The sequence below is a fragment of the Scleropages formosus genome, chromosome 14 (assembly GCF_900964775.1).
Source record: "Scleropages formosus chromosome 14, fSclFor1.1, whole genome shotgun sequence".
In the NCBI taxonomy this organism is placed as follows: domain Eukaryota; kingdom Metazoa; phylum Chordata; class Actinopteri; order Osteoglossiformes; family Osteoglossidae; genus Scleropages; species Scleropages formosus.
This window is the reverse complement of record NC_041819.1, coordinates 25,564,931-25,588,274: the sequence shown is the minus strand read 5'-3', so window position 1 is coordinate 25,588,274 and position 23,344 is coordinate 25,564,931. Positions and strand designations below refer to the sequence as shown.

The 23,344-nt window shown below is 54.3% G+C and overlaps 5 protein-coding genes across 11 annotated transcripts in view; 2 read left to right on the top strand and 3 right to left on the bottom strand.

The window, feature by feature from the left end:
* The first annotated feature begins 238 nt into the window (after positions 1-238).
* Positions 239-6,999, top strand: mettl21e (methyltransferase like 21e). 6 transcript variants are annotated; one of them, XM_018748056.1, is made up of 9 exons: positions 258-519; positions 1,329-1,483; positions 1,828-2,206; positions 5,180-5,308; positions 5,454-5,567; positions 5,650-5,855; positions 5,945-6,007; positions 6,204-6,296; positions 6,385-6,999. In XM_018748056.1, exons 1-9 carry the CDS (start codon positions 471-473, stop codon positions 6,541-6,543), a joined length of 1,347 nt encoding a protein of 448 aa, XP_018603572.1. In that variant the 5' UTR covers positions 258-470; the 3' UTR covers positions 6,544-6,999. The 6 variants fall into 6 exon arrangements, with proteins under 6 accessions (XP_018603577.1, XP_018603572.1, XP_018603573.1 ...); XM_018748057.1 differs by having other exon boundaries at positions 2,089-2,206; positions 6,385-6,681; XM_018748060.1 differs by lacking the exons at positions 258-519; positions 1,329-1,483 and adding an exon at positions 4,069-4,254 and having other exon boundaries at positions 2,129-2,206.
* Positions 7,000-8,216: 1,217 nt separating this feature from the next.
* On the bottom strand, positions 8,217-14,903 carry LOC108931954 (transcription factor Dp-1). Of its 2 annotated transcripts, XM_029258189.1 has the most exons (12): positions 14,728-14,903; positions 13,587-13,663; positions 12,291-12,357; positions 11,970-12,070; positions 11,368-11,486; positions 10,916-11,081; positions 10,679-10,825; positions 9,394-9,462; positions 9,149-9,300; positions 8,894-9,060; positions 8,737-8,815; positions 8,217-8,377 (listed from the first exon to the last, which is right to left on the bottom strand). In XM_029258189.1, exons 2-12 carry the CDS (start codon positions 13,596-13,598, stop codon positions 8,242-8,244), a joined length of 1,215 nt encoding a protein of 404 aa, XP_029114022.1. In that variant the 5' UTR covers positions 13,599-13,663; positions 14,728-14,903; the 3' UTR covers positions 8,217-8,241. The 2 variants fall into 2 exon arrangements, with proteins under 2 accessions (XP_029114022.1, XP_029114021.1); XM_029258188.1 differs by lacking the exons at positions 13,587-13,663; positions 14,728-14,903 and adding an exon at positions 12,611-13,564.
* LOC108931952 (POU domain, class 2, transcription factor 1-like) overlaps positions 8,454-23,344 on the bottom strand; it is a 31,477-nt gene continuing 16,586 nt past the window's right edge. Inside the window, exon 16 of the transcript XR_001965965.2 lies at positions 8,454-8,478. The gene's annotated coding sequence lies outside the window, so the exon portion shown is untranslated. The remainder of the gene's footprint in view (positions 8,479-23,344) is intronic.
* On the bottom strand, positions 15,847-16,467 carry h2af1al (H2A histone family member 1a like). The gene is made up of 2 exons (XM_018748063.2): positions 16,409-16,467; positions 15,847-16,328 (listed from the first exon to the last, which is right to left on the bottom strand). Exons 1-2 carry the CDS (start codon positions 16,451-16,453, stop codon positions 15,912-15,914), a joined length of 462 nt encoding a protein of 153 aa, XP_018603579.2. The 5' UTR covers positions 16,454-16,467; the 3' UTR covers positions 15,847-15,911.
* On the top strand, positions 19,021-23,022 carry LOC108931957 (T-cell surface glycoprotein CD3 zeta chain-like). The gene is made up of 8 exons (XM_018748064.2): positions 19,021-19,089; positions 20,547-20,664; positions 20,755-20,799; positions 21,180-21,251; positions 21,680-21,709; positions 21,891-21,944; positions 22,033-22,059; positions 22,182-23,022. The coding sequence occupies exons 2-8, from the start codon at positions 20,572-20,574 to the stop codon at positions 22,251-22,253; spliced, it is 393 nt and encodes a 130-aa protein (XP_018603580.1). The 5' UTR covers positions 19,021-19,089; positions 20,547-20,571; the 3' UTR covers positions 22,254-23,022.

The following is a 23,344-nucleotide window of genomic DNA, read 5'->3' as shown; positions in this document are numbered from 1 at the left end:
TCAGATTCCTGCCTGTTTACTGACCCAGCTGGCATTTTCCTCCAAAGTGACTTTACACAGTTATAAAACAGGGTAATTGTTCACTGAATCAATTCAGCTCAGTAGTTTGGTCAAAGGCTCCAGAGCAGAAGCTGGAGTTCAACCCATGGTCCTACGAGAGGAGAGCAGGGGCTCTAACCATTGCACCCCCTGCTGCCCGTAGCCCGTGAAGAAAGGAGCTCCAAGGCACTTTGCAGGAGAGGCTCCTCTTTCCACACATGGCTGCTTTACAGTAGAGTGGTGTGTGTGTGTGTGTGTGGCTCTGCCAGTTGCTCCAGTAGCAGGAGGAATGCTGAGTGGCACCGTGCCGTCAGCCTGAGCACAGCTGCCACTGTCAGTCCCTGGGAGAGGACGGGGCTCTGGGGCCGCAGGGACGACGTCGAGCTGCGATCACAACCCCAAGCGGAACCCGGGTCCAGAGCGGTGGCAGAATGGAGCCCCCGGAGCAGAGCGTCGCTGAGGAAGACGGGCTCCCGCCAGGTGAGCCGTTACACACGGGGGGGAAGTGTACCAGAGTAAAAGCAGCACAGTGCGGTACGCACCACCGAGTCATGAACTTGACAGTGTTTCCAGCCAGAGATGGACGTAATTAAGGCAGAAGTGTACGTACTACAGTACAAGTGAGAGTAAATGGGATGTAAAACCACGGTACAAGGGCTAGTGCGTACGCCGAATTACGCTCTTAACGCCCGAGTGGAGGTATCGCTCGGGTTCGAGGCTCTTCCCACCTCCAGACAAACCCTTTTCATAAAGGCACCTGACAAATCGCCCGTACGGCTGGGTGCTGGGGGTTCGAACCCAGTGCGGCGTGTGCGCGCGAGCGGCGGTAGAGGACACGTCTGTCGGGATCTCTCGGGCTCCCTGTTGACACAGCAGAGCCGCTTCACCGCACTGGGTCACTTGGCCTTAAGGTGACCGGAGCTCTGTTATTGCCCACTCGAGTTAGCAGCGGTTCCACGCTGGGCTGCGCCACACGCCAGGGCCTCCTCACACCTTATGTATTCATACGTGTTCCTTCCTCGTGTCTCCCCATGACTAACAGCAGCACTAGAGAGTGGAACCTCACTGCCTTTCTACTGCACTGTAGGCAAAGGGTCGAGAGAGAGAGAGTGAGAGTGTGAGCGAGTGAGTGCCAGAGGCTCCGTAGGTGCGTCCTACCAACGGAACGCAGAGGAAAAGTTCATTAGCGTTCGAGAAGAGGTGTGAGCCCCGCACCGCTGCCGTCACCCCGTCCCCCCCACGAGCAGCAGCCGTGAGCCCTGAGCTGCAGCCGCTTCCTGTTCCCTTAGCTCTCGGGGACAAGGATCTCGCCGACGCCATCCTGCACCGGCGCTTCTGCCCCTCCCTCATCACCACGGAGACGTGGGAGGGGTTCGAATTCGCCGGGCTCCGCATCCGCATAACGGAGTCCACCGACTGCTACGGAGCCGTGCTGTGGCCCTCGGTGAGTCGCGGGTTCAAATCCCGCATCCTACAGCTGTAGAACTCATAAGGTACCCACCCCCTACTGATACAGTAAAAATTACCCTGCTGTATAAAATGAGTAAAAGTACCATTCTATGTAAACTTGACACTTTAGGTCAGTGTAAACAAAGGTGTAAGATTAACAACAAAGGTCAATAACCATGTCAGACTCTAATTAGTGTCTAGATAGTTATACCCAGCAATTGCTATGAGAAATGGGCTATTAACGTAGAAAGACACACACGCAGACACAGAGCAAGGCACTAGAGAAAAAACATTAGCTAAATGCATAAACAACAACGCAGTATTTTTTACCATCCCCAGTCATCCCACCGCACACCCCTCTTACCCATCAGTACAAACAGTAATGGAGCAGAACACTTGTTCAATGACACCGAAACAACAAGAGTGACCACCACCCATTTGTCTCCCTTCAACATCCTACTGTGGTCCATCACCATGGCAACTCGCACCATCAGCGCCACGGCAACGGTCGCCGTCGCCGAAGTGAGGCGTTCCGTTGCGTTCGGGTGCCTCGCGGCCCTGCTGGCGGTCGCTGCGTTGACCCTGTGCGTGACCCTCCAGGCGCTGGTGCTCTGCCACTTCCTGGACACACACCGCGAGGAGTACAGCATGGAGGACAAGAGCATCATTGAGCTGGGAGCAGGAACGGGCCTGGTGTCCATCGTTACCGCGTTACTGGGTAAGAGGAGCATAGCCGTAGAGCCTAACGATACCGGACAGATAGGTGCGCTGGCAGAGCGGGTTGGGACAGGTCCTGCTCTCTGGTGGGTCTGGGATTCGAGTCCCGCTTGAGGTGCCTTGCGACGGACTGGCGTCCCGTCCCCCTCCAGCCTTACGTCCCGCGTTCCATCTCCGCCGTTTCAGTCACCGTGCACGTGTGCGTGCCGTCTCCCCCCCCCAGGCGCCAAGGTGACGGCCACCGACTTACCCGACGTGCTGGGAAACCTGCGCCACAACGTGAGCCGTAACACCAGGGGGCGCTGCAGGCACGCGCCGCTCGTCACGGAGCTCACCTGGGGCCAGGGCCTGGAGGAGCGCTTCCCCCGTGCCTCTTGCCGCTTTGACTACATCCTGGCGGCGGACGTGGTGTACGCCCACCCGCACCTGGAGGAGCTCATGCGCACGTTCGAGTATCTGTGCCAGGAACGCACCGTCATCCTGTGGGCCATGCGCTTCCGACTCGACCGCGAGAACCGCTTCGTGGAGCGCGTCGCTCGCACTTTCGACCTGGAGCTGCTGTACGACCTGCCGACCCTGCGCATCAGACTGTTCCGTGCCACCAGGAAGCCCCGGCTGGGACTCGGCGACGGGGACCGCAGCTCAGCTGGACCAGGACCGCAGGGAACACGTCTGCCGGTGTCCCCGTTTCCCATCTGTCCGAAGTCCGAACCGTGAAATTAAAATTCTTCGAAAACCAGCGTTTATAACATGGCAGTCATTACCGCGGTGACCAAACCGGCAGCAGGGGCACGAACACTGCTAGCGTACAGGTAGCCTGGGGAGAGAGTAAGGCCTGCTTTGGGGGGGTGGGGCTTCCTCACACACAAGTGAGTGTTCTTCGTGCATTATCTGTACACTCAAGGTTAATGTATGCTGCACGTGGCAGCTAAGAGCACACGCACACAGTCGCACACGAGCACAAGACGGGAGTCGTGACGCGCGGCTAAGGGTAAATATTTGCGTACGGCTCCTGGCACCGATAACCTCCCCGGGAAGGAGGGTACAGGGGTACGTGGGGGGTGTCATGTTGTAGCCAAATATGTTCCATTAATACAAAACGGCTGTAGTGCCTCAATGTCAATAACGGACAGCAGGGAACGCAGTGGTTGGAGCTGCTTCCCTCTACTTGAATGACGATGGGTTCGAATCCCACCTCCTGCTGCAGTACCCTTGACCCTTGTCTTTATGTCGAACTGATACAGCAGAAAGTACTGAGCTGCGTAAACAGGTAAATCAGCGTAAGAACCTGAACCCTAAGTCACTTTGGATATATAGAGGGGAGGGGGGAAAAAAAAAAAAAAAAAAAAAGCAGCAGTTTGCACAAAGCAGGACGGACACACACACACACACACACACACACACCTTCATTCTGTCACAACCAGGTGGGTGTTCAACTGGCACCTGATCAATAAGTGATCACTAGAGGGTGGAATGCAGGGCCACTGGTCCACTAAGCCAACGCTCATCAGAGCACCTCAAAGCCCTCGCAGATCCACCCCACTTGAACCCACGGTGCAGCAGCAGCCCTCCTCCAGGAGCAGAAGCTCAAACCCCACCACTAGGTGGGGGGGAGACAGGGGAGTGCAACCCAGAGTGAACTTCATTTACCACCATTACCACGGTGCTTCACCTGCCCCTCACTGGGACCCAGACAGCCCAGACAGCCCCCTAGCACCAGTTCCTTACCACTGTAAAAACAAAACTGTGTGTGGTAACATGACCTTACCTGTAGTAAAGCAGGGAAATTTTTAGTCCTTACAAATGAGTAATTACAATGTAAACAAATATAACTGGAGAAACACAAACTCCCTTGAACTAAAGGGCACTTCAGGACACCATGGACAAGAAGGACAGACAGATGGACACTGGGCCCACTGGAGGCCGTCGCACTTCGGACATATCGGGAGACGGTTGCACCCCCCAAACATGGTAACGAGGGGAGAGGCTGAAGGAACCACAGGAGGACGAGCAACATGCGGACATATGGACACAGGGACAGTGGACAAGGTATCTATGTGTGTGGTTGGTAAGAGTCAACATGAACAGTGGCTGACAGCAAGGCTAGCAGTGCACTTCCCACTTGCTTATTATTATTAAGAAATTTGACAGTATCCTTATGTACTGAGGAACTGTAAACACAACGCTGCAACGTACGTACACATGTACACCGTTTACAACACGCTACATGTTCCCGATGTGCGTAGCCTTTGCTCTCCGCTGCACCGACCTCTTCCGCACAGCACGATAGCATAGTAAAGTAATCGCAGGCCCTGCGAGTCGCCGTGGGCGTAGCGATCGCGTTCCGCACCCCCACGGCCTGAGCGCACCGCTCGCCTTGCGGGGCGTGTCCATCGCAGCGCCTACATAGGGTCGAGCACCGGGGCCCCGAGAGGGACGGACCTGGGGCCACCGACACACACGGCAGCTGAGACGCGCACTCGCCCGGGTCCCACGCAGCGCCGACCACAGTAAAACACAAGAAAGATTCGGCGAAACTCCGGCGGCGACTCGGTGGGCCCATCGCCATGGCAACGCTGAAGGAGAAGAGGACGTGTGGCCAACGCTGCCAGGACTTCGGCCGATTCGTGTGGAACTCTGAGAACGGCACTTTTATGGGCAGAACACCTGAGAAGTGGGGTACGGATGTGCGGGGGGGGGGGGCGCACGCACACGCACACCACCCTGGCCTTTACACGGGCACAGCTGAACACACTGAATGTCAAAGCTGTGCAGGGACAGCATTAAGTGTGTGTTCACTCACAGGTAACACCTGTCCTTGTGTGTCATTGTCACTTAGTCGCGTTATCAGCAGCATGTGAGTGCGGTCAGCAGAGATTAGAGATGTGGGCGAGTCAACCGCCGCCCCTTGTTTCCAAGGGCGCGTCACCCTACACCCCCGCCCCCCCAAGACTGAGCGCTGTGTCCTCTGCAGTGTACATCAGCCTGTACTACGTGGCGTTCTACGTGGTCATGACCAGCCTCTTCGCCCTGGCCATCTACGTCTTGATGTCGACGCTGAACCCCTACACTCCTGACTACCAGGACCGCTTAACATCTCCAGGTGAGCGTGCCACCCCCTCGCACACACGCACACGACTATCTCCCATGTTCAGCAAGGATGGAGAATTAGCTAAATAAGCGTGGTGCTGCTGGTCACGGTCACAGTAACAGTAACGCACTGCTCCTTTCCTCTCCCACACGTTCAGGGGTCATGGTGTGGCCTGACACCTACGGAGAGGAGGATGTCGAGATCTCCTTCAACTCCTCCGACAGGAAAAGTTGGAGCAGGATGTCTAACTGCCTGAAGGACTTCCTGCAGCGTGAGTGTGAACCGTAACCTGACCGCAGCCAACCGTAACCCAGCAGGGTGGCAAGGACCCTGAGTTGTGGCTCTCCATGCAGCTTACAACAAGAGCCAGCAGCTCCAGGTGAACATCCAAGACTGCAAATGGGGGACGTACTTCTTCCAGAAAGACTTCGAAGGTCCAGACCACACCAAGCAATCGTGTGTCTTCTACCGGTCCATGCTGGGGAACTGCTCAGGGATGAGCGACCCCACCTTCGGCTACTCAGACGGAACGCCGTGCGTCATCATCAAAATGAACAGGGTAAGGTCACGGGCCGGAAAGCAGGAGCAGGGAGTCGCAGGGGGCACAGGGACAGGTTCACAGAGATGTGTGGGTTCTCATCCCTGCAGATCATCAACTTCCTGCCTGACAACAGATCGGGAAAGACCCCGTATGTCAACTGCACTCTGCTGGTAAGTCTGCAGTTACAGGGCAGGCTGTGAGACAGACACACACACACACACACACACACACACACCCTGGTGTGTCTCACCTGTACTGTTCAAATTAACCTCAGGGATTAATAAGACCATTTTGAGCAACAGGCGGTCAATTACAATTGTGTGTCACTGGCGGTCGGTGCAAATGCGTCTCTCTCCCCTGCACCAGGAGGGCAGCGACAGCGTGAGCCACATCGAGTACTTCCCGGCCAACGGCACCATGGACCTCGCCTACTTCCCCTACTATGGTAAAAAGGCGCAGGTAAAGCTGGTTCGCACACCGACATGCACCAGAGAGCGCGAGCAAGATCCCCCACCTCAGGTCACCAACGTATCCATGTGCCCCACAGCCAACATACATGAACCCACTGGTGGCGGTCAAGTTCCACCTGAAGGGTCGCCGGGAGGCCAAGGTGCAGTGCCGCGTCGTGGCCAACAACATCGCCTACGAGAACTTCCACGACCCCTACGAAGGCAAGGTCATCTTCTACCTGAGGGCGAGCGCGTGAAAGACGAGGGACGCAACTGCGGGTTCAATGGTGTGATGCGGGGCAAAGGGCGACACCCTGCACAGCACACTGACATTCTTTTTACTACTTGGCGCCCAATAAACGAGACTCTCCAACAGACAGCAGCCCCAGTGTGTCCTTTTTGTCCCAGCTGGACTCTCACTGTCTGTACTACAGTTTTACTCTGGGGGGGATATGTCAGCATAAGTAAACAGGATCAGGTCCCTAGTGGACTCTGGCACAGTGGGCTTCATGCACATGTTGCTCTGGTGATTTGAGGGGCCTTCTACTCATGAGCACATGGTGATTAACCGTGAGTTCACTGTGACCGTGACCACATCGCATAGCAGGGATTTACGGCTGGCAACACAGAGTGTGTGTGGCTCAGATTACACTGCAGTGCCCCCTGTAGACAATACCATGGTACCTCAGCAGGGGAGGGGGTGTGGGGTTAGGTTGGGCACCCAGTAACCGTGTGTGTGTGTGTGTGTGTGTGTGTGTGTGTGTGTGTGTGTGTGTGTGTGTGTGTGTGTGTGTGTGTGTGTGAGAGAGAGAGAGAGACACCGACCAGATGTGTGCACGTGCAGACAGACTGACAGTTTGTCATGTCTAACAGTACACAGACAGAGATGCGCGCAGATGGATGAGAAAAGGCACACACACACAATCACGCGCACCCTTCAGCTGCAGCTCACTTTCACCACTCCGGTCCATCAGCAGTTATTTGATAACCACCCATGCTAGCACGTGGCAAACTGGTTAGAGCTGTTGCTTTACACTCTGAAGGTCACAGGTTCAAATCCCGCCTCCTGCTCTAGTACCCTTCATCAAACTCAGTGGACAGACCTCACACTGCAGGTCACCTTGGAGAACAAAATGTCAGATGAAAACTAATAAAGAGACGTCTCCCTCAGCTGAACAGGAAGCAGAACGACAGACAGCAGTAAAACATTCTCTGTATTTAATCTCAAACTTAAATTAGTTTACAGAAAAGTAGTGGAAAGAATCATAACATGTTTACTGAGAATGACGTGAGGGGTGCCATGGACTGCAAGGAAACACCCTACACAGCTGCAGTCCATTGTGGGGGGTGTCCCATTGGGGCCGAGGGATACCGTACCGAATAGCCAGAAGGTCAGGAAGTCAGAGCCTTGTAGCATCCACTCCAACAGGAGACAGCAAGCAGGTCGCCCACCACACTTGGGGGTTATGTATTACAAATCCAGCCAACACACACACAAAAAAAAAAAAAAAAAAAAAAAAAAAAAAAGCCAAGTTGCAGAGGGCCTCCCCCAAGGGATCGTGGGAAACGGCCCCGTTGCCCTCCTCGGACCAGATAGAACTGCAATGCAAGCCTGCAGCCACAGAAGGCAGAAAAAAAGCAGAGAAATGGAGGGAAGGGCCTTGTTCTCACACACACACACACACACACACACACACACACACACACACACACACACACACTTTCTACAGATCAGTGTGTGGAGGGAGCTGGGTGCTGCAGGAAAGGGGAGGAAAGCTGGTTCCTGCCACAGCGCCACCCAGTGGTCAAGCGAACAACAGCACCTCTGAGGAGAGGCAGTGGAAGGTAACCAAGTACATGAGCTCCTGCTTCACCCCCCAGGATGCACTGGGCACCTGTGTCTGAGGAACAATAGGGCAGGGCCGGGGGGGGGGACTGCTAAGAAACCGGGCGCATTAATCTTCATCCTCGTTCTCATCGTAGTCTTCATCCTCGTCATCATCATCCATGCAGGACACAGGGGTCTCAACTCGGGAGCCGCTGTAGTGAGAGTCGTTGGAGCTGGAAGCAGCTGTTCCATCAACACTTTCACTGTAGGAAACACACACACACACACACACACACACACACACACACACACACACACACACACACACACACACACACACACACACACACACACACACACACACCTCTATCAACACACATGCAGGGAGAGGGGTTGCCATTACATTTATCTGACACTTTCAGCTACTTACAATTATTCATCCTTTCATACAATGGGGTAACTTTACTGGAACAACTGTAGTGTAAGTACCTTCCTTACTCAAGGCTACTACAGCTGGAGGTGCAATTCAAACCTGAGAACCCACGTCCAAAGGCAACAGCTCCAACCACTACGCCAGCAGCGGTCTCAGTGCCAGACAAAGGACACGGCCGCAGAGACTCACCTGCCCGTGTGGAAGCGCCCCCCGTTGGCCGAAGAGCCTCCTGTGATGTATACACTGCTTATCGAACCCTGCGCCATTTCTGCGGGTAACAGAGAAACAACATCGAGCTGTGCCACAGAAGATGCCTGCAGGTACACGTGGGGCAGGCAAGGCTAACCTGTCACGTAGGGCTCGAGCGCTTTGGGTACCAGGCCGCGCGCCACCTTCAGGTCCTCCGGGGAGCACCTGCCCACGTCAAGGCCCAGGGCCATGCCCATGCGCTTGAGCACCTCCACATCGTCGTGGATCTCAAACGTGTTGTCAAAGTTGAACAGGTACTCGAACCTGCAGGACACGAAAAAAGGGAGGCGTCAGCAGGGCGGTGGCACGCAGCCACGTAGCGCACACCCGCCTGCGAGCCCGGAGCCCTCACTTGTCGCTGGAGATGCTGCAGTCGATGACTGTCTTCTTGCTGGTGTTGACAATGATGAAGGGCAGGTGGATGATGGAGAAGGGGGACGGCGGCCTGCTGGACTGCTCCTCCGCCTGCCGGTTTCGCTGAACGAGGTTCTTGAAGGCAATTTGCTGCGGGGAGATGCGCGGTTCGGGGACTGCGTTACAGAGGAGACCGAGCAGGAGCGAACAGATCTGGACCACAAGGCTCCAGGCAAACATCACCTGCACAATGAGCTCCTGCAGCTGCGACTGTTTCTGCTTGATCCTTTCTAGGCGCCGCTGCCTCTCCAGCTGCACAAGGGAAGAGAAGCGCTTCTTCATTCAGCTGCACAGCTACGCAACTTAGACGCACAAGAGCAGCATTGATGGTACCAACTGCTCTGTGGACACGGGCAATCGAGTTTCAGCGGGCCGAACGCCAACCGCCCACACATTCAGTGCCATCACTACGCATGTATTGCTCCAGGGGAAAGTTGATTGAAAAGACCACAAATAATGCAGATACTCTGCTGTAAGACACTGTAGCAGCACCAGGTGGTGTAGCAGTTACAGCCACTAGCCTATACTCAAGACTCAGGTTCAAACCCACCTCCTGCTATAGTACCCTGGACCAAGGTATGTAGCCTTAATACTATAAAAATTACCCAGCTGCATAACAGCATAAATCATTGCAAGAAGCCTGGCAATAAGAGTCTTTGAAGAAAAGTAACAGGTCCAAAAATTATCAATAACGGTGCTCATCTGCGGTGATACCATACTTACATTAATCAGCAGTTATGAGTGAGAATGTAGGACGCTGCTCCCCGCGTTACTTAGCACATGAATACGTTTCTGCACATTGTTAATGTCTTCTTGAATCGTTTTTCCTTTTTAAATGTCCCAATCACTGTTTACTTTGTTCTGCTGAGCAGATTTCCCAAGACAGAAACCATTGCACCAAGACCACACAAAGGACACGTATTAAAGGAAATTTATGACCACAGTGCCACTGCACAGTAATCAGTGGCACGAAAAGGTATAAAGCTGGTTTGTCTTTTACTTTTAAAAGAACACCAGGCAACCTCAGGTATATTTATGGTAAAAGGACATGGCACCAGTCAAAATAACGCAACAGTTTACACCACTGGCCACAACAAGCTGCTGGTGCGACTGCCACGTTGAGAATGCGATCAGCGCCAACTTGCTCATGTTATTTTATCCCATAAACACTGTCACACTGAACACTACAGCATTTACCATTATTTTCAATGGGAACAAACTGTTCCAATACACAGGTTTCCAGAGCAAAACCCTCAGGCAAACGGAGAGCCTTCAGTGTGTTTCACCAGCATATACATGAGGGCTCAGTGCACTTCCTGCACATCCATTCACATTTCCACCAGGTTCCTAAAGCATCCAGGGAAGTGAACCTCAACTCCAGGGTACAACAGCAGCACCAGAGACAGGAGTTTGCATTAGCAATCTACAGGTTACACTTATCACAAAGGGATTCCGCAGCCCCTCATACCTCCAGGTTCTGACACTCCTGGGCTGAGTTTGTGGGGAGGCCGATCCACTTGATCTCCTTCTTCTCTTTAGAGATTATATTCATGGCCATGAGGACGTTGAGGGCATCGTACACGCGTCGCCGGATGTTCTTCTGATCGTACACGTGCTTTCGGAGACAGGAAGGAACAGGGGCAGGTGTCGGTCAGGGTGAGGAGAGCGGCGGAAGACGACTGTGGGACCGGGGCGAGGGGCTCACCGAGTCACTGGGCGAGATGTGGTTGTCCGTGGAGCTGAACTCGGCCACAAGTTCATCTGCAACCTCATTGTACGTTGTGACACCCTTCTTCTGCACCTTTTCGCAAACCTTCATGGAGAAGTGCCGCAGGCCTTTGCCATTCTTCTCTCCCTTCCTGCCCCTCTTCCTGTGGGGAACAGGAAGTCAGACACACCAAGTAAGACAGCAAACAACGGTGGGAAAGGTTCACAAGGTGGTCTCCGGGTCACTTACAAACACCCAATTAACCGGCTCAATAAAGCAGCGATACGGGGGGCAACACAAGGCCATCCCATTTGCTGATTTTTAATTTCCATGAACAGTTAGAAGGCTCTTACAAAATTAATTCTGCCCACCAATTACTCAACTGGGAGGAGATACCAGTGAAAAGGACAAGGACACCCCCTTGTCATGGTGGCCCCTGCAAGTCTCACCCCGTGGACCAGGGCGAGGAGTCCGGTTGCTGGCTCGGCAGGAACTGGGTGCTGGGTGTATGAGGGCTGCCCACGAGGATAGAGCTGGAGCCGGCGGCCCGCTGGGGCGTGCCGATCACCTGCAGGGCACATGCTACGTTGTCACCACAGCAACACCGTACCGGGCATAGACATTCAGCTATGGTGGAAAAACACCATAAGTGTTTCTTTTTCAAACAGAAGAAAACTGAGCTGCAGCAACTTTGAGAGAGAGAGAATCAGAATACAAAGATACTGCCAAAACAGGTGCGTAAATCCATCACAAGTGCATTTCCTCATCATCCATTGAGATTTAGTGAGAAGGACAAGTGAATTATGGGATATAAGGATTACACAGACAAAACGAACATGCAATCAGATCTCAGTTTAGAATATCGTCACCATGGAGACTACCAACCGTATGTACAGGACCTGGGAGAGGAGAGGAGCTGCTACTGTCTCTGGCTGCAAGGCCGCGGACCTGATGCTTATCCACGGTCAAAGCCCTACAACTGACTGTGCAACTTCTGCTTACCATGAGCCCCCACACGCAACCCCTCCCCGAGACCTTCTACATGACTCACCATGTGGGGCGCAATGTTGACATTAGAGGGGCCCAGGGTTTTGGGCAGTAGCTGCTTCCCCAGTGTGATGGACGGATGAACGGTGACAAGAGACAAAACCCCTGGAGGAAGGGAAGCGTGAGCGGTCGAGAGGTCACAGAGGCACAAGTAATAAAGTAAACTGTTGCCACGTGCGTTTTCACCATATAGCAGGTGAATGTACTCCTTCGGGAATAGTTCATCAGCGCTGCAGGAGAACCTCTTACACCGAACGCTGACTGAGCGCGGCCCATAGCTGGTCTGAGCCCAGAACGTTCCCCAGTGCCACCAAACTCCACTTACCTTTGCTGGGACTCACGTTCTGGTCAATGAAAACCTTCAGCTCTCCATTCGCCTCAATCAGACCAGCCTGCAGGTCACACAGAACCACAGTCAGGACCCCGGTAAGACAAAGCACGGAGCAACAGTTACGGTCAGCAGCAAGCTCATCATCATCATGCACTCACTGGTGGCCACCAAACGAGGTCACTTGGTAACAACTACAATCAGTCCACAAACTGTCAACTTGACTGAGTGACTCATTCAAACGGGTGCACAACTGAGCTAAACCGCAGCACAAGGTGCAGAGTGCTGGGAGAATGCCTCGTCAGGACAAACTTCACCTTCCCACCATGACCAGCAGCCTCATCAATGCTCAAGAGAACAGCAGGAGGACAACCTTCATGTGTCAGTGCAGGACAGAGCTCTCTGGAAGGCAATGGCCTCCAGATCTCATCAGCTAGACTGACCTCTCCCTGGAAACCAGAGTGGAGGGTACAAGTTGGACAAGCAGTTCTAGAACAAGAACTCAAGAACAGTTCAAACAGCAAAATGGAAACTACACCAGGGAATATCCCTGAAGCACAGGGTACAAAGTAGGAAACAGTCTCCAGGACATGGTCAGTCCATTGCAATAAGACACATATTGCAGGCAATTCAGAGCCAGAGTCAGCCGGAACACAGTGGACTGCAGCATTCATTTCAGTTTAACATGAATATAGCGAACCCTCCAAGGATCACAGGAACTGAGGACAGAACTAGCTAGAACACATGTCCAGAGCTCTGTCTCTTCTGTCAGCAGAGAGAGCCCTTCTGGGCTGATCCTGGGGAGGAGGGGTTGACTCGACCCCACCAGCCGACAACACACACATACGCAGAGCTGCGTTAAACGTAACAGAGCCTTACGGTCGCAGCCGAGGGTGGAACGCGCTCAGCGTAGCGTGCTCACTTCCCCATTTTGACTCCACGTGCCACTTCGGGCCTTGGAGAGACCGGCGTCGAGCAACGGAGTTGGACTCGGGAAGCAGACGCACAGACTGTTGCGGGGGTCCCGCGCCACCTAACGCTACCTTTGGAGGTGACGCCAAGAGGCCACGACCCAAGAGATGAGAACTCGCACCTGTCCGGGGCAGGACGAGCGGCGCCCACAGGGACACGAGCTCCCGGTCATCTCCCGCCCTGACCCTAGCACGTGACCTCACGTTAGCTTCTTCTCCACTGAACGGCGTTGATCTCAGGCTTCGCACAGGTTCTCGAGAGCCGCTGAAAGACCAGCGGATTTGACACGTTTTCACCCAGGGAATTTGACGCCATACTCACATCTTTCGCCATGGCGTCAGCGCCTGGGGGTTGGAACGGCGCTCCGGCTCAGCGCTCCGAGGGACGCAGCAGGTCTCCTGCGAGACAAACGGGAGCACTGACAGCAGCAGGGCGCTTTCAAATTCAACGTCATTAACGTCATTATTAATGACGTCAGGTGGCCCCCCAGCAGCAGCACAGCCCAGTGTGGTAAAAACGGAGTCGGAGTCCCAAAGCAGAGCAGGCTCAGCTGGTCCGTGACGTGCGAACAGGCGGGAAGGCGCGCGGCCAGAGCGGCAACAGACCGAGCGTGACCCCGACCGACCCCTCGCCAGCACGCCGTGACAGCCAGAGACTGGTTAGTTAAACTGGTTAGTTAGTTTGAGTGAGTGAGTGAGTGAGTGAGTGAGTGCGCGCTGTGTGTGTGTCGAGGAGAAGAGCGCGTCCGGACCCCGGCCGGCGGCCTCGAGTCGAGTCGGGCCTGCCTGGTTCTGCCTGGCTCTGCCTGGCTCTGCCTAGTGTGGCTCACCGGCCCAGCGGGTGAGTTAATGAGTCAGTGAGGGAGGACCGGGCCGGTAAACCCGCAGAGCGACGTCCGACTCCGAGCGCCCGCCTGGTTTCTTTCCTGGCCCGGGGCGGGGAGCGGAAAATTACCACCGCCCGGGCTAGGGGCCGGTACCGTCCCGCACAGGCCAGGCAAGCGAGGTAAGGACGGACGGGCAGCCCGCGGACCGCGCACGACGACGGATGTCTAACTGCTGCTCCTGACAAAATAAACAGTCGCAATATTCATAACAAAAGGACCGTGCGCCTCGATCGCGCGCGTCAGCGATGATCTTACCCGCCGAAAAGAAAACAGAATGAAGAAGTGGGTACAGCCTGCCTCTGGCGTCGCGAAGAACGGCGGTAACCGCCACACGTAGAAGGGTTACGGTAGGAGTAATTTAAAGTATGGAGAGTGTGTGTGTGTGTGGTGGTGGTGTTGTTGTTGTTGTTGTTTGGCGCGCGCGCAGGCGGACCAGCACAGCAGCGCCACGTACGTCCCGGCCGGCGCGCGGCCGAGCTAACCCCTGACTGACACGCGCCGGACGGCTAACTAACGCCTCAGAGTGACGGTCGGACGCGGAGAAAACCAGGGCGAAACATGGCGGTGCGGGCTCACCTGGTCACCGGCTGCCGCTCATCACCTCGCGGGCCCACAAGAAGCCAAACGCGGCCGCTGGACGAGCACTGCGGCCTGATCCGCGCGGCCTGGCAGCTCCTGTAACTGCCCTCATGAACGCGGGCCGCGCGCGCAGCTCTCGCGCTCCTCACAAACCGATCTTGGCGGCGTCCAAAGAGCACGCCCTCCCATTGGACACGCACGTAATGACGTCGACAGGACGTACCGTTCTGGCCACGCCCGTGCCCCTCATCGATTGGTTTGCGCACAGCAACTTCCTATAGCGAGGGATTTCATTGGACGACGGAACTGTCTTTAAACTTCGGTTTGTTCACTTCTTCCGCCTTCAAACGTCCTTAAAATTGTTAAATATTGTAGTGTTGTGTGCCAAACATTACTGTGGATGTGTGCTCTTCCTTCTCATTTGTCTGAAAGTCAAATAACTGTGCATGTTGTAACTCCGTGAACTAAAATGCATGGTGGGACATATGCTAATCAAACTGCCTTTTTAGTGCAGTACATTCAATGTAACGAAAAGGTGCAGGACTGAGGAGCTCGTTGCTTTCAGGAAAGGGTTCTGGACTGTTGAACTGCCTGGCTCCAGCTTGTATGCTGCAGTAGAAATGAAAAGAACAGCATTCCTGAAGAGGTCTTCCCCCAGCAGCTGAGGCCTTGCTGTGTCACGGGAGTCCAAGTTCTGGTTTGCACTACTGTCCTCAGTGCTGGACACTGACTCTCAGCCCCCTCTTCTGCCAGCAGGGACTAGTGTACAAAGGTGGGAAGGGGGACAGTAGGGTGTCTGTCCCATCCCTGACCCACAGCTGAGGCTGAAGGGGGAACTTTGGCCAACACTGACTCTTTGTCCTACCTGGTTGTGAAGACAGGGTCCTGTTGCAGGAATGCAACTGAGGAACAGCCGCCCCTGTGGAATCATAAGAGGATGATACTAGAGGGGGGGAAAAAAAAAAAAAAAAAAAAATCAAGGTGGGGGGGGAGGCAAGTATATGGTCAAGGGGCCGATTCATACGCTGAGCATGACCTTCTGCACAGCCGAGTCCAGAAAAGCTGGGTCACCCATCACTATGGGGACAAGCACAGCCAAACAGCAATATGCCACCATGGAGTTATGAGAGACTTTAATAAATAATAAAGCAGCACTGACATTAACAACAAGACAGAGCACATTAAAACTCTTGAGACTGCACATCCTCATGTTCCTGGAAGGAGCCCTTGGAGGTCTTCTTGGGCAGCAGTTGGGCCTGGATGTTGGGCAGGACGCCTCCCTCCGATATGGTGACGCTCCCCAGCAGGGCGTTGAGCTCCTCATCGTTGCGCACCGCCAGCTGGATGTGCCGCGGCGTGATCCTCAGCTTCTTGTTGTCCCGCGACGCGTTGCCCGCCAGCTCCAGCACCTCGGCACACAGGTACTCGAGGACAGCCGTCAGGTAGACCGCGGCCCCGGTGCCGATACGGGCCGCGTAGTGACCCTTGCGCAGCAGACGAGCGACTCGGCCCACGGGGAACTGCAGGCCGGCCCTGGCCGAGCGGTTCACCACACTTTTACCCTTAGCCGGGGGCTTCTTGGCACGACCAGACATGGTCTGCAAGCACAGAAGCAGACAGGGGGATACACTATTACTGCCCACAAAACCCACTAGTATGCCAAGAACCCTTGACTCACCTTTCCTAGTAACACACCACAGAAAAAAAAAAAAAAAACCACCATTCAAGGGTGCCACTCCCTCCTCTTATATAGTGTGTTTGGCTCACAGCTGCTTTTATCTCCATAATTGATGACCAATTAAGAAGAACGAGTTTCACACGGTGGGGTTCTGTAGCGCATTACCTCTGAACATGAGAATGTTTTACTGCCACAGTCACATATTTACCTGGATTTGTTCTTCAAGCAGGGGGCACAGTGGTGCGGTGGGTTGGACCGGGTCCTGCTCTCCAGTGGGTCTGGGGTTTGAGTCCCGCTTGGGGTGCCTTGCGACGGACTGGCGTCCCGTCCTGGGTGTGTCCCCTCCCCCTTCGGCCTTACGCCCTGTGTTGCCGGGTAGGCTCTGGTTCCCTGTGACCCCGTACAGGACGAGCGGTTCAGGAGGTGTGTGTGTTCTCCAAGCGAAGGGGGTGTGGTGGTGCAGTGGGTTGGACTGGGTCCTGCTTTCTAGTGGGTCTGGGGTTCAAGTCCTGCTTGGGGTGCCTTGCGATGGCCTGGCGTCCTGTCCTGAGTGTGTCCCCTTATGCCCTGAGTTGCTGGGTTAGGCTCTGGTTCCCTGTGACCCTGTATGGGACAAGTGGTTCAGAAAATGTGTGTGTGTGTGTTCCATACATTGCTACACTGCATGTTGTTAAAGGACACTCTCCAAGTACAAGATAGTTCAACACACACACTTTATACTTCCATTAAAATGTGTGTTTGTCATTCATCAGTACATGACAGTTAGTTGCTCATCTCTACTCTATACACAGACTTGTGTTTCCAAACACACACAGCAAAAAACAACCATAAATAACCAAATAAAGAGTAAAACCTCCAGACTTTAAAGCCCTATTTATGTCATTTACCCACATTGATGTGGTAAACACATGTAATGATGAATGACAAACTGACACATGGCGATGAGGTTAGGAGTGCGATGACATCAGGGTTTGTATGAGGGTAGGGTGGGGTGGGGTGGGGTGGGGTGGGGTGGGGTAGGGGGGCATGGTGCCCAATGGTGAGACGCCTTCTCGCCCCACCAGCAGGAGGCGCCTGTGCGCTGGAGTCCTTCAGGAGGGTGTGTGTCCGTGTCCTCGTCCCTGACGAGCAGCACATTTGTCCTGAAAATGTGTTTAAGAGCAGTGTCTGGTGCTCAGCGTTCCTCCTGCACGCCGCCATCACACAGCATCGCAGGTCACACGTGCGGAGCATAGTGCACAGTGCACCGCTTTCCGGCACCTTCCTCACACGCTGTGGGAACACACACCTGCGGCGTGCGTGCGTGTGTGCGTGCGTGCGTGCGCGCACGAGAAAGACCTGTGCCACGTGGGACAGCGACCCGGCACAGCCCGCCTCTCCACCCCCCCTGTGGGAAAGCCCTGCTCTCGACCCCACTTTTCGTTTCTCGAACCGTGACGAAGATAACACCTGAGACAGGCGTGTGTCCCGTCCACCAGTGGTGTCCACTGCTTCGTGTTATAATTAACACACACACTGCAGACAATGAATGATGTCAGTGAGGTCAGCAGCAGACCAGGCAGTGAATGGGTTTACCGGTAAAGTGGCTGTTTATGGACATGTGCAGTTCGATCGCTGACGTGACACTTTGACAACAATCAGTGATGAGAAACATCAGTCGTATCGATAGGCAGTCAGACACTCTTGTCCATAACGGTGTGTTATTGTCGCTGATGTGTCGTGGTACAAGAGTGAGGACTCCAGACACCAGCTGGGACTCTTGTTCATGTGCTCAGCCTGTGGTAAACTCACACACACACACACACACACACACACACACACACACACACACTCGTGTAGTGCTTTTCTCAAAAGCAACTCATAACATCAGTCTTCTTACAACTATTTACCCATTGATACAGCTGGGTAATTTTACTGGAGTAATTTAGGGTAAAGGGGGGTGCGGTGGCGCAGTGGTGCAGTGGGTTGGACCGGGTCCGGCTCTCCGGTGGGTCTGGGGTTCGAGTCCCACTGGGGGTGTCTTGCGACAGACTGGTGCCCTGTCCTGAGTGTGTCCCCTCCAGCCTTATACGCTGTGTTGCCAGGTTAGGCTCTGGCTCCCTGTGACCCCCAAATGGGACAAGTGGTTCAGGAAGTGTGTGTGTGTATTAAATTTAGGGTAAATTCTTTGCTCAGAGCTACTCGACCTGGTGATCGGATTGAAACCTGTGACCTTTGGATCCAACGGCTCTAACCACTCTAGTCCAAGCTGGTGCGCGCACACACACACACACACACAAATGCGTTTCCCTCGGTTCTTACACACATTTTTTAACCTGTCACGAAAGTGGGTCCAAACTGGAGCCGTTTCTGCACAGACTGAGTCTCTGTATCCAGAACTGTCCTGAGGACAAGACCTTTGTCTCTCTGTGACTGTTGCTCCCCACGAGCACCTGCAGCTACCTGTGCGTTCGAACCCTAACCGCCAGCGCTCCAAACGGGGCCAGGCGACAGGAAGCGGGCCGCCCCAGCGCTACGTTCGCGAGCAGATGTCGACGTCTTCGCCAGGTGGGGCTCGGCACCACTTCCTGTCAGCTGACTGCACGGGGCGGCAGAGGAGAGACAAAGAGACGAGGACGAGGACGTGACCCTTCAGGGAAGCGGTGCCTTGGTGCTCTTGACCCCCGTGGCCCTCAGTGCAGGTAGGTGTCTGAGCGCCAGGTCACTGTCAGCATGGCGGACTGGCCCTCGACCGCCTTTGACACCCCGGGGGGCGCCTCATGGACCCGGACCTTCCGTCCTGAAGCCCGACCTCAGGGGCTTCGAAGCTGGAGCCCAGCGAAGACTTTGGGTTGCGATGCTCGTCGACCAAGAGCCTCGTTCTTCGCTTCCGTCGATGCGCTGCCGATGTCGAGGCGCTCGGCTCCCTTCCGGAGCTTTCCCGACGACGCTCTGCCTCCATGTGCCTCCGGGCGCACCGAAAAACGGCCTTTTCTTTATTTTACTTTCTGAACTAAAGGTTTTGAACGGAGATTTACCACAAAATAATGATACAGCCACACGTGTGTCAGTGCAGTTACTGTGGGTCACGCGTGTGTGTGCGCAGACTGGGGCTGGAAACTGCACCTTTTTCCAGGTATCGCCATGGAAGTGTGTGTGTGTGTGTGTGTGTGTGTGTGTGTGCGCGCGCACGCAAAACCGCCTCCTCTATGAAACAGACTAACTTAGTGTTTGAGGGTTGACCGTTATGGTAAATGTACCATGGTGTATTGGAGGTTAGGGTAAATGTACCATTGTGTATCGGCGTGAGCATTATGGTAAATGTACCATGGTGTGGGGGTGCGGTGGTGCAGTGGGTTGGACCGCAGTCCTGCTCTCGGGTGGGTCTGGGGTTCGAGTCCCGCTAGGGGTGCCTTGTGGCGGACTGGCATCCTGTCCTGGGTGTGTCCCCTCCCCCTCCAGCCTTACGCCCTGTGTTGCCAGGTTAGGCTCCGGTTCCCTGCGACCCCGTAAGGGACAAGCGGTTCTGAAAGTGTGTGTGTACCATGGTGTATCGGGGTGAGCATTATGGTAAATGTACCATGGTGTATCGGAGGTTATGGTAAATGTACCACGGTGTATCAGGATAAAGGAAAAAAGTTGCTGAAATCACAGTGTGTTACCGACTGCTACTGACACATTCCACCTCTACCCCGGTGTTTCACTGTGTCACTGCGCTGGAAAACTCCAAAGCACCAGGTTCTGCTGATGACGGTGATGACGAGGAAGGTGGCGAAGATGGTGGTGATGACACACTTTACTTTGACTCTTTGTTGCCTCAGTCCAGTCACTCTGATATTTTTCTTGCCGTTTATTAAGAACTGACTGTGATCTCTCACCGTCCCAACACACACACAGCGCTTTTTTTGCGAACAGCCCGAGTCACTCATCTTCAGATGGTTCCAGAACATTCTGGCCCTTCTTTGGCTGTTGATGAGGGGTTTCGACCTCATTCCCTACTGCATGTGGCGCGTTCCTCTCCACCCCGAGGACAGTGGGTCACAACTGCACGAACTCCAGGGTGATGACTGGACCCCACGCCCCCCCACGCCATGGGTTCAATAAGTGACAACTGCACCGTTTTAATGGTGCACATTGTAACGTCTATTCCCCCCCCCAGGTACTACCCCCACCGCATCGCTACGATGAACATCAACGACCCAAAGTTCTGCTACGCCCTGGATGGGGTCCTACTGCTCTACATCGTCTTCATCACTGTGCTCTACCTGCGAGAAAGGGTGAGCGCCCCACACACGCACGCAGACACGCACGCAGGCACGCGGGCGGGCACGCACAGCTGTAACGACGGCTCTCTGTCTCCTCTGCAGTTCGTCAGTTCCGGTCCCGGGTCCCAGGAACCGTCCCTCTACTCAGTGAGCGTCGAACCCACAACACAACAATTATCCTTAATTTCCTAGATAATCAGTTCCTTCACTGACACGTCAGTCCAAAGTGACATACGTGACATTTTTACCGCAGTAATCCTTGATGAAGTGCACAGCTACAATGCTATTTGACAGTGGGCCTGGAACCCATAACCTTTCAGTTAGTCCACGGCCAGCACTGCTGGGTTCTGTGCGACGAGAGGGTGTCAATTCAAGTCCCAGGAGGGGCCCAGCTGTCAGGCTTTTGAGATCGATGGAGGGAAATCCACGTGCAGGAGCCCAGCGGCGCCTCCTGTGGGCGTCCGGCAGCACTGACCACGTCGTCCCTGCGCTCTGATGCCCCCCTCTGGTCCTCTGTGTTCCTGCAGGAACTGGACAAAGCAGGTGACCAGTACAACCATCTGGACTGGAGCAGCGTGGAGAGCGGCAACGGACGCAGGGTGAGTTTGGACTCGGGGTCCATCCCTCTATCAGAGCCTCGGGCACCGGGACCGACAGTTCACGGGGCTCTGCTGCGAACGCACACCTCCAGACCGCCGAGAGCCACACACACACAAAGGGAGCGCTTTCTAACCGCAGCAAAACAGCAAAAATCGACAGCAAATTTGGAACCGGAGCAGTGGAACAAAAGTGGACAGAACATGTGAACGCAAGTGGTCCACACATGGTCCACATTCTCTAAGATCAAGGCTGCTGCTGTTCACCTCTAATCTACTTGTGCAGTTGTGCCTGGATCCTGCTGAAATGTGTATTTTGTAACATTGCATATTGTTTATGTAATAAATAACCAGATAAACATTTACTGATAATTGTTTATTCACCCCCCGGACGCTCGAGAGCTCAAGTCCTTCTGTTGTCACTCTTTCAGGCCCACAAGAGAGCCGATGACCTGTACACGGTAAAGCCCATCGCTGCACCGCTCACACTTGTCCAGTGTGTCGTGACTGTATTTCTCGTCTTTTACCATTCTTATCATTGTCATCATTAACGTTATTATTGCTGTTATTATTACTGTTTCTGACTGGTGTCGAGTACGGGAGGTGGACGTCGTCTTACTCCGACGTTGTCTCGCTCTGCAGCCCCTGAAGCCAGGATCCACAGACACCTACAGGGAGATCCGTATGAAGAAGGAGGTGAGTTTTGTCTCCGGGGGGGTTGGTGGGGGTGACCATAGAGCCGCTCTCCTCTGAAACCGTGACCATGTTCCGTCTCCCCAAACAGGTGAACAGTAAGGACCTCGTGTACCAGGTGAGAGGCCACACTCTTACTCACGCCGTGCAGCACTGTGTGTGTGTGTGTGTGTGTGTGTGTGCGCGCGCGTGAGGGAGCTGCTGTGCTGATACTCTGTGGAAACTTCTCGCCCCCTACAGGACCTGAGCAGAGGCACCAAGGACACACCGTACGACTCCCTGCAGCTGCAGTCACTGCCACCACAGCGTTGACACCCCCAGCTGGGTAGAGGTGGAGGGGCCAAGCAGGCCTTTGTTTTTCTGCTAAGAGCTCAGTGCACTAAGGAGTTTAATGCGCTTCAGTTCAATGTTACAGTAAAGACAGTACAACAGTTAAAAACATGTAAACACACTCAACAGCTCTATCGTCGCTCTCGGCATTTCCACCCGTTTTCGGTTCTCAGGCTCACCGCACTGCAGGGTTCCCACCGTCGGGACGCAGGACACCAGCACTCACTTTTTGCTTTTCTTACACTGTCTCTTGCTGTTTTACTCTGTGTGTTTATTTAAGGATCAAATAAAGTGAAGATGTGTGTCCCTGCCCTAGTTGCACCGCGGTACCTCCTCTTACAGAGGTCTAGGTTCCCGTTCCTTCTCATCTTCAGTTTCTGCAGTGAGCTGCTGTCAGACACACACCGCTGGTCCTGACTGATCTTGAAACCCTTACACACACATACACCCCCAACCTTAGGGCCACTGCCACTGATGCTCAAGGGATAGCACAGTCCACGGGAAGGGGGGGCAGGAGGCTGTGGAACAGGTGTGTGTCCCGCCTATCCATCGTAGCGATGAAGGACACAAGAGCTGTTACTGACGCTGTGCATGAGGACAGGTGAGCCTTGGGTTCGACACAAGGGGCAACCATGTGTGATGTTGAAGGAGCCCGCGGGGGGGAGGGGGGATATTTACGATAAACTGCTTTGCGATAGTGGTAACCTACCTTACCGTACAGTGGTTTCCAGACACGCCGTGTATCTGCTACAGAATTATCAACACTTCTCTCTCTGCTACACATGACGTGTGCTGCAAACGCTCTGAACAGCATGCTGGGAAATCGCGAGTCAGCGGGTGGAGGGGAGAACAGTTTAAAACACTCCAGGAACACACTGACTGGTGAAGTGCAAGAACACCATACACTGACACCCTACTGGTGTGACCATGAGGAACTGAAATGTGTTCACTCATACTCTCTCACTCACTCACTCACTCACTCGAAGCCGTAATTGAACCCTTCACCTTTAACCTGCTTATACCTCAGGGACACAGAGGGACAGAGGTGCATTTCCATGGCAATAAACAGGAGC

Coding starts and splice junctions, on each gene's coding strand:
- mettl21e (XM_018748056.1), top strand. CDS start 471: ATGGAGCCCCCGGAGCAGAGCGTCGCTGAGGAAGACGGGCTCCCGCCA. Junction 520..1,328: donor GGAAGACGGGCTCCCGCCAG/GTGAGCCGTTAC, acceptor CTGTTCCCTTAG/CTCTCGGGGACAAGGATCTC. Junction 6,008..6,203: donor ATGTCAACTGCACTCTGCTG/GTAAGTCTGCAG, acceptor CCCCTGCACCAG/GAGGGCAGCGACAGCGTGAG.
- LOC108931954 (XM_029258188.1), bottom strand. CDS start 12,967: ATGAATGCTGCAGTCCACTGTGTTCCGGCTGACTCTGGCTCTGAATTG. Junction 11,082..11,367: donor TCCTCGCCCTGGTCCACGGG/GTGAGACTTGCA, acceptor TGTTCCCCACAG/GAAGAGGGGCAGGAAGGGAG. Junction 9,061..9,148: donor TGCAGCATCTCCAGCGACAA/GTGAGGGCTCCG, acceptor CGTGTCCTGCAG/GTTCGAGTACCTGTTCAACT.
- h2af1al (XM_018748063.2), bottom strand. CDS start 16,453: ATGGTGGTTTTTTTTTTTTTTTTCTGTGGTGTGTTACTAGGAAAG. Junction 16,329..16,408: donor GTGGTGTGTTACTAGGAAAG/GTGAGTCAAGGG, acceptor CTGTGCTTGCAG/ACCATGTCTGGTCGTGCCAA.
- LOC108931957 (XM_018748064.2), top strand. CDS start 20,572: ATGAACATCAACGACCCAAAGTTCTGCTACGCCCTGGATGGGGTCCTA. Junction 21,252..21,679: donor AGAGCGGCAACGGACGCAGG/GTGAGTTTGGAC, acceptor TCACTCTTTCAG/GCCCACAAGAGAGCCGATGA. Junction 21,945..22,032: donor AGATCCGTATGAAGAAGGAG/GTGAGTTTTGTC, acceptor CTCCCCAAACAG/GTGAACAGTAAGGACCTCGT.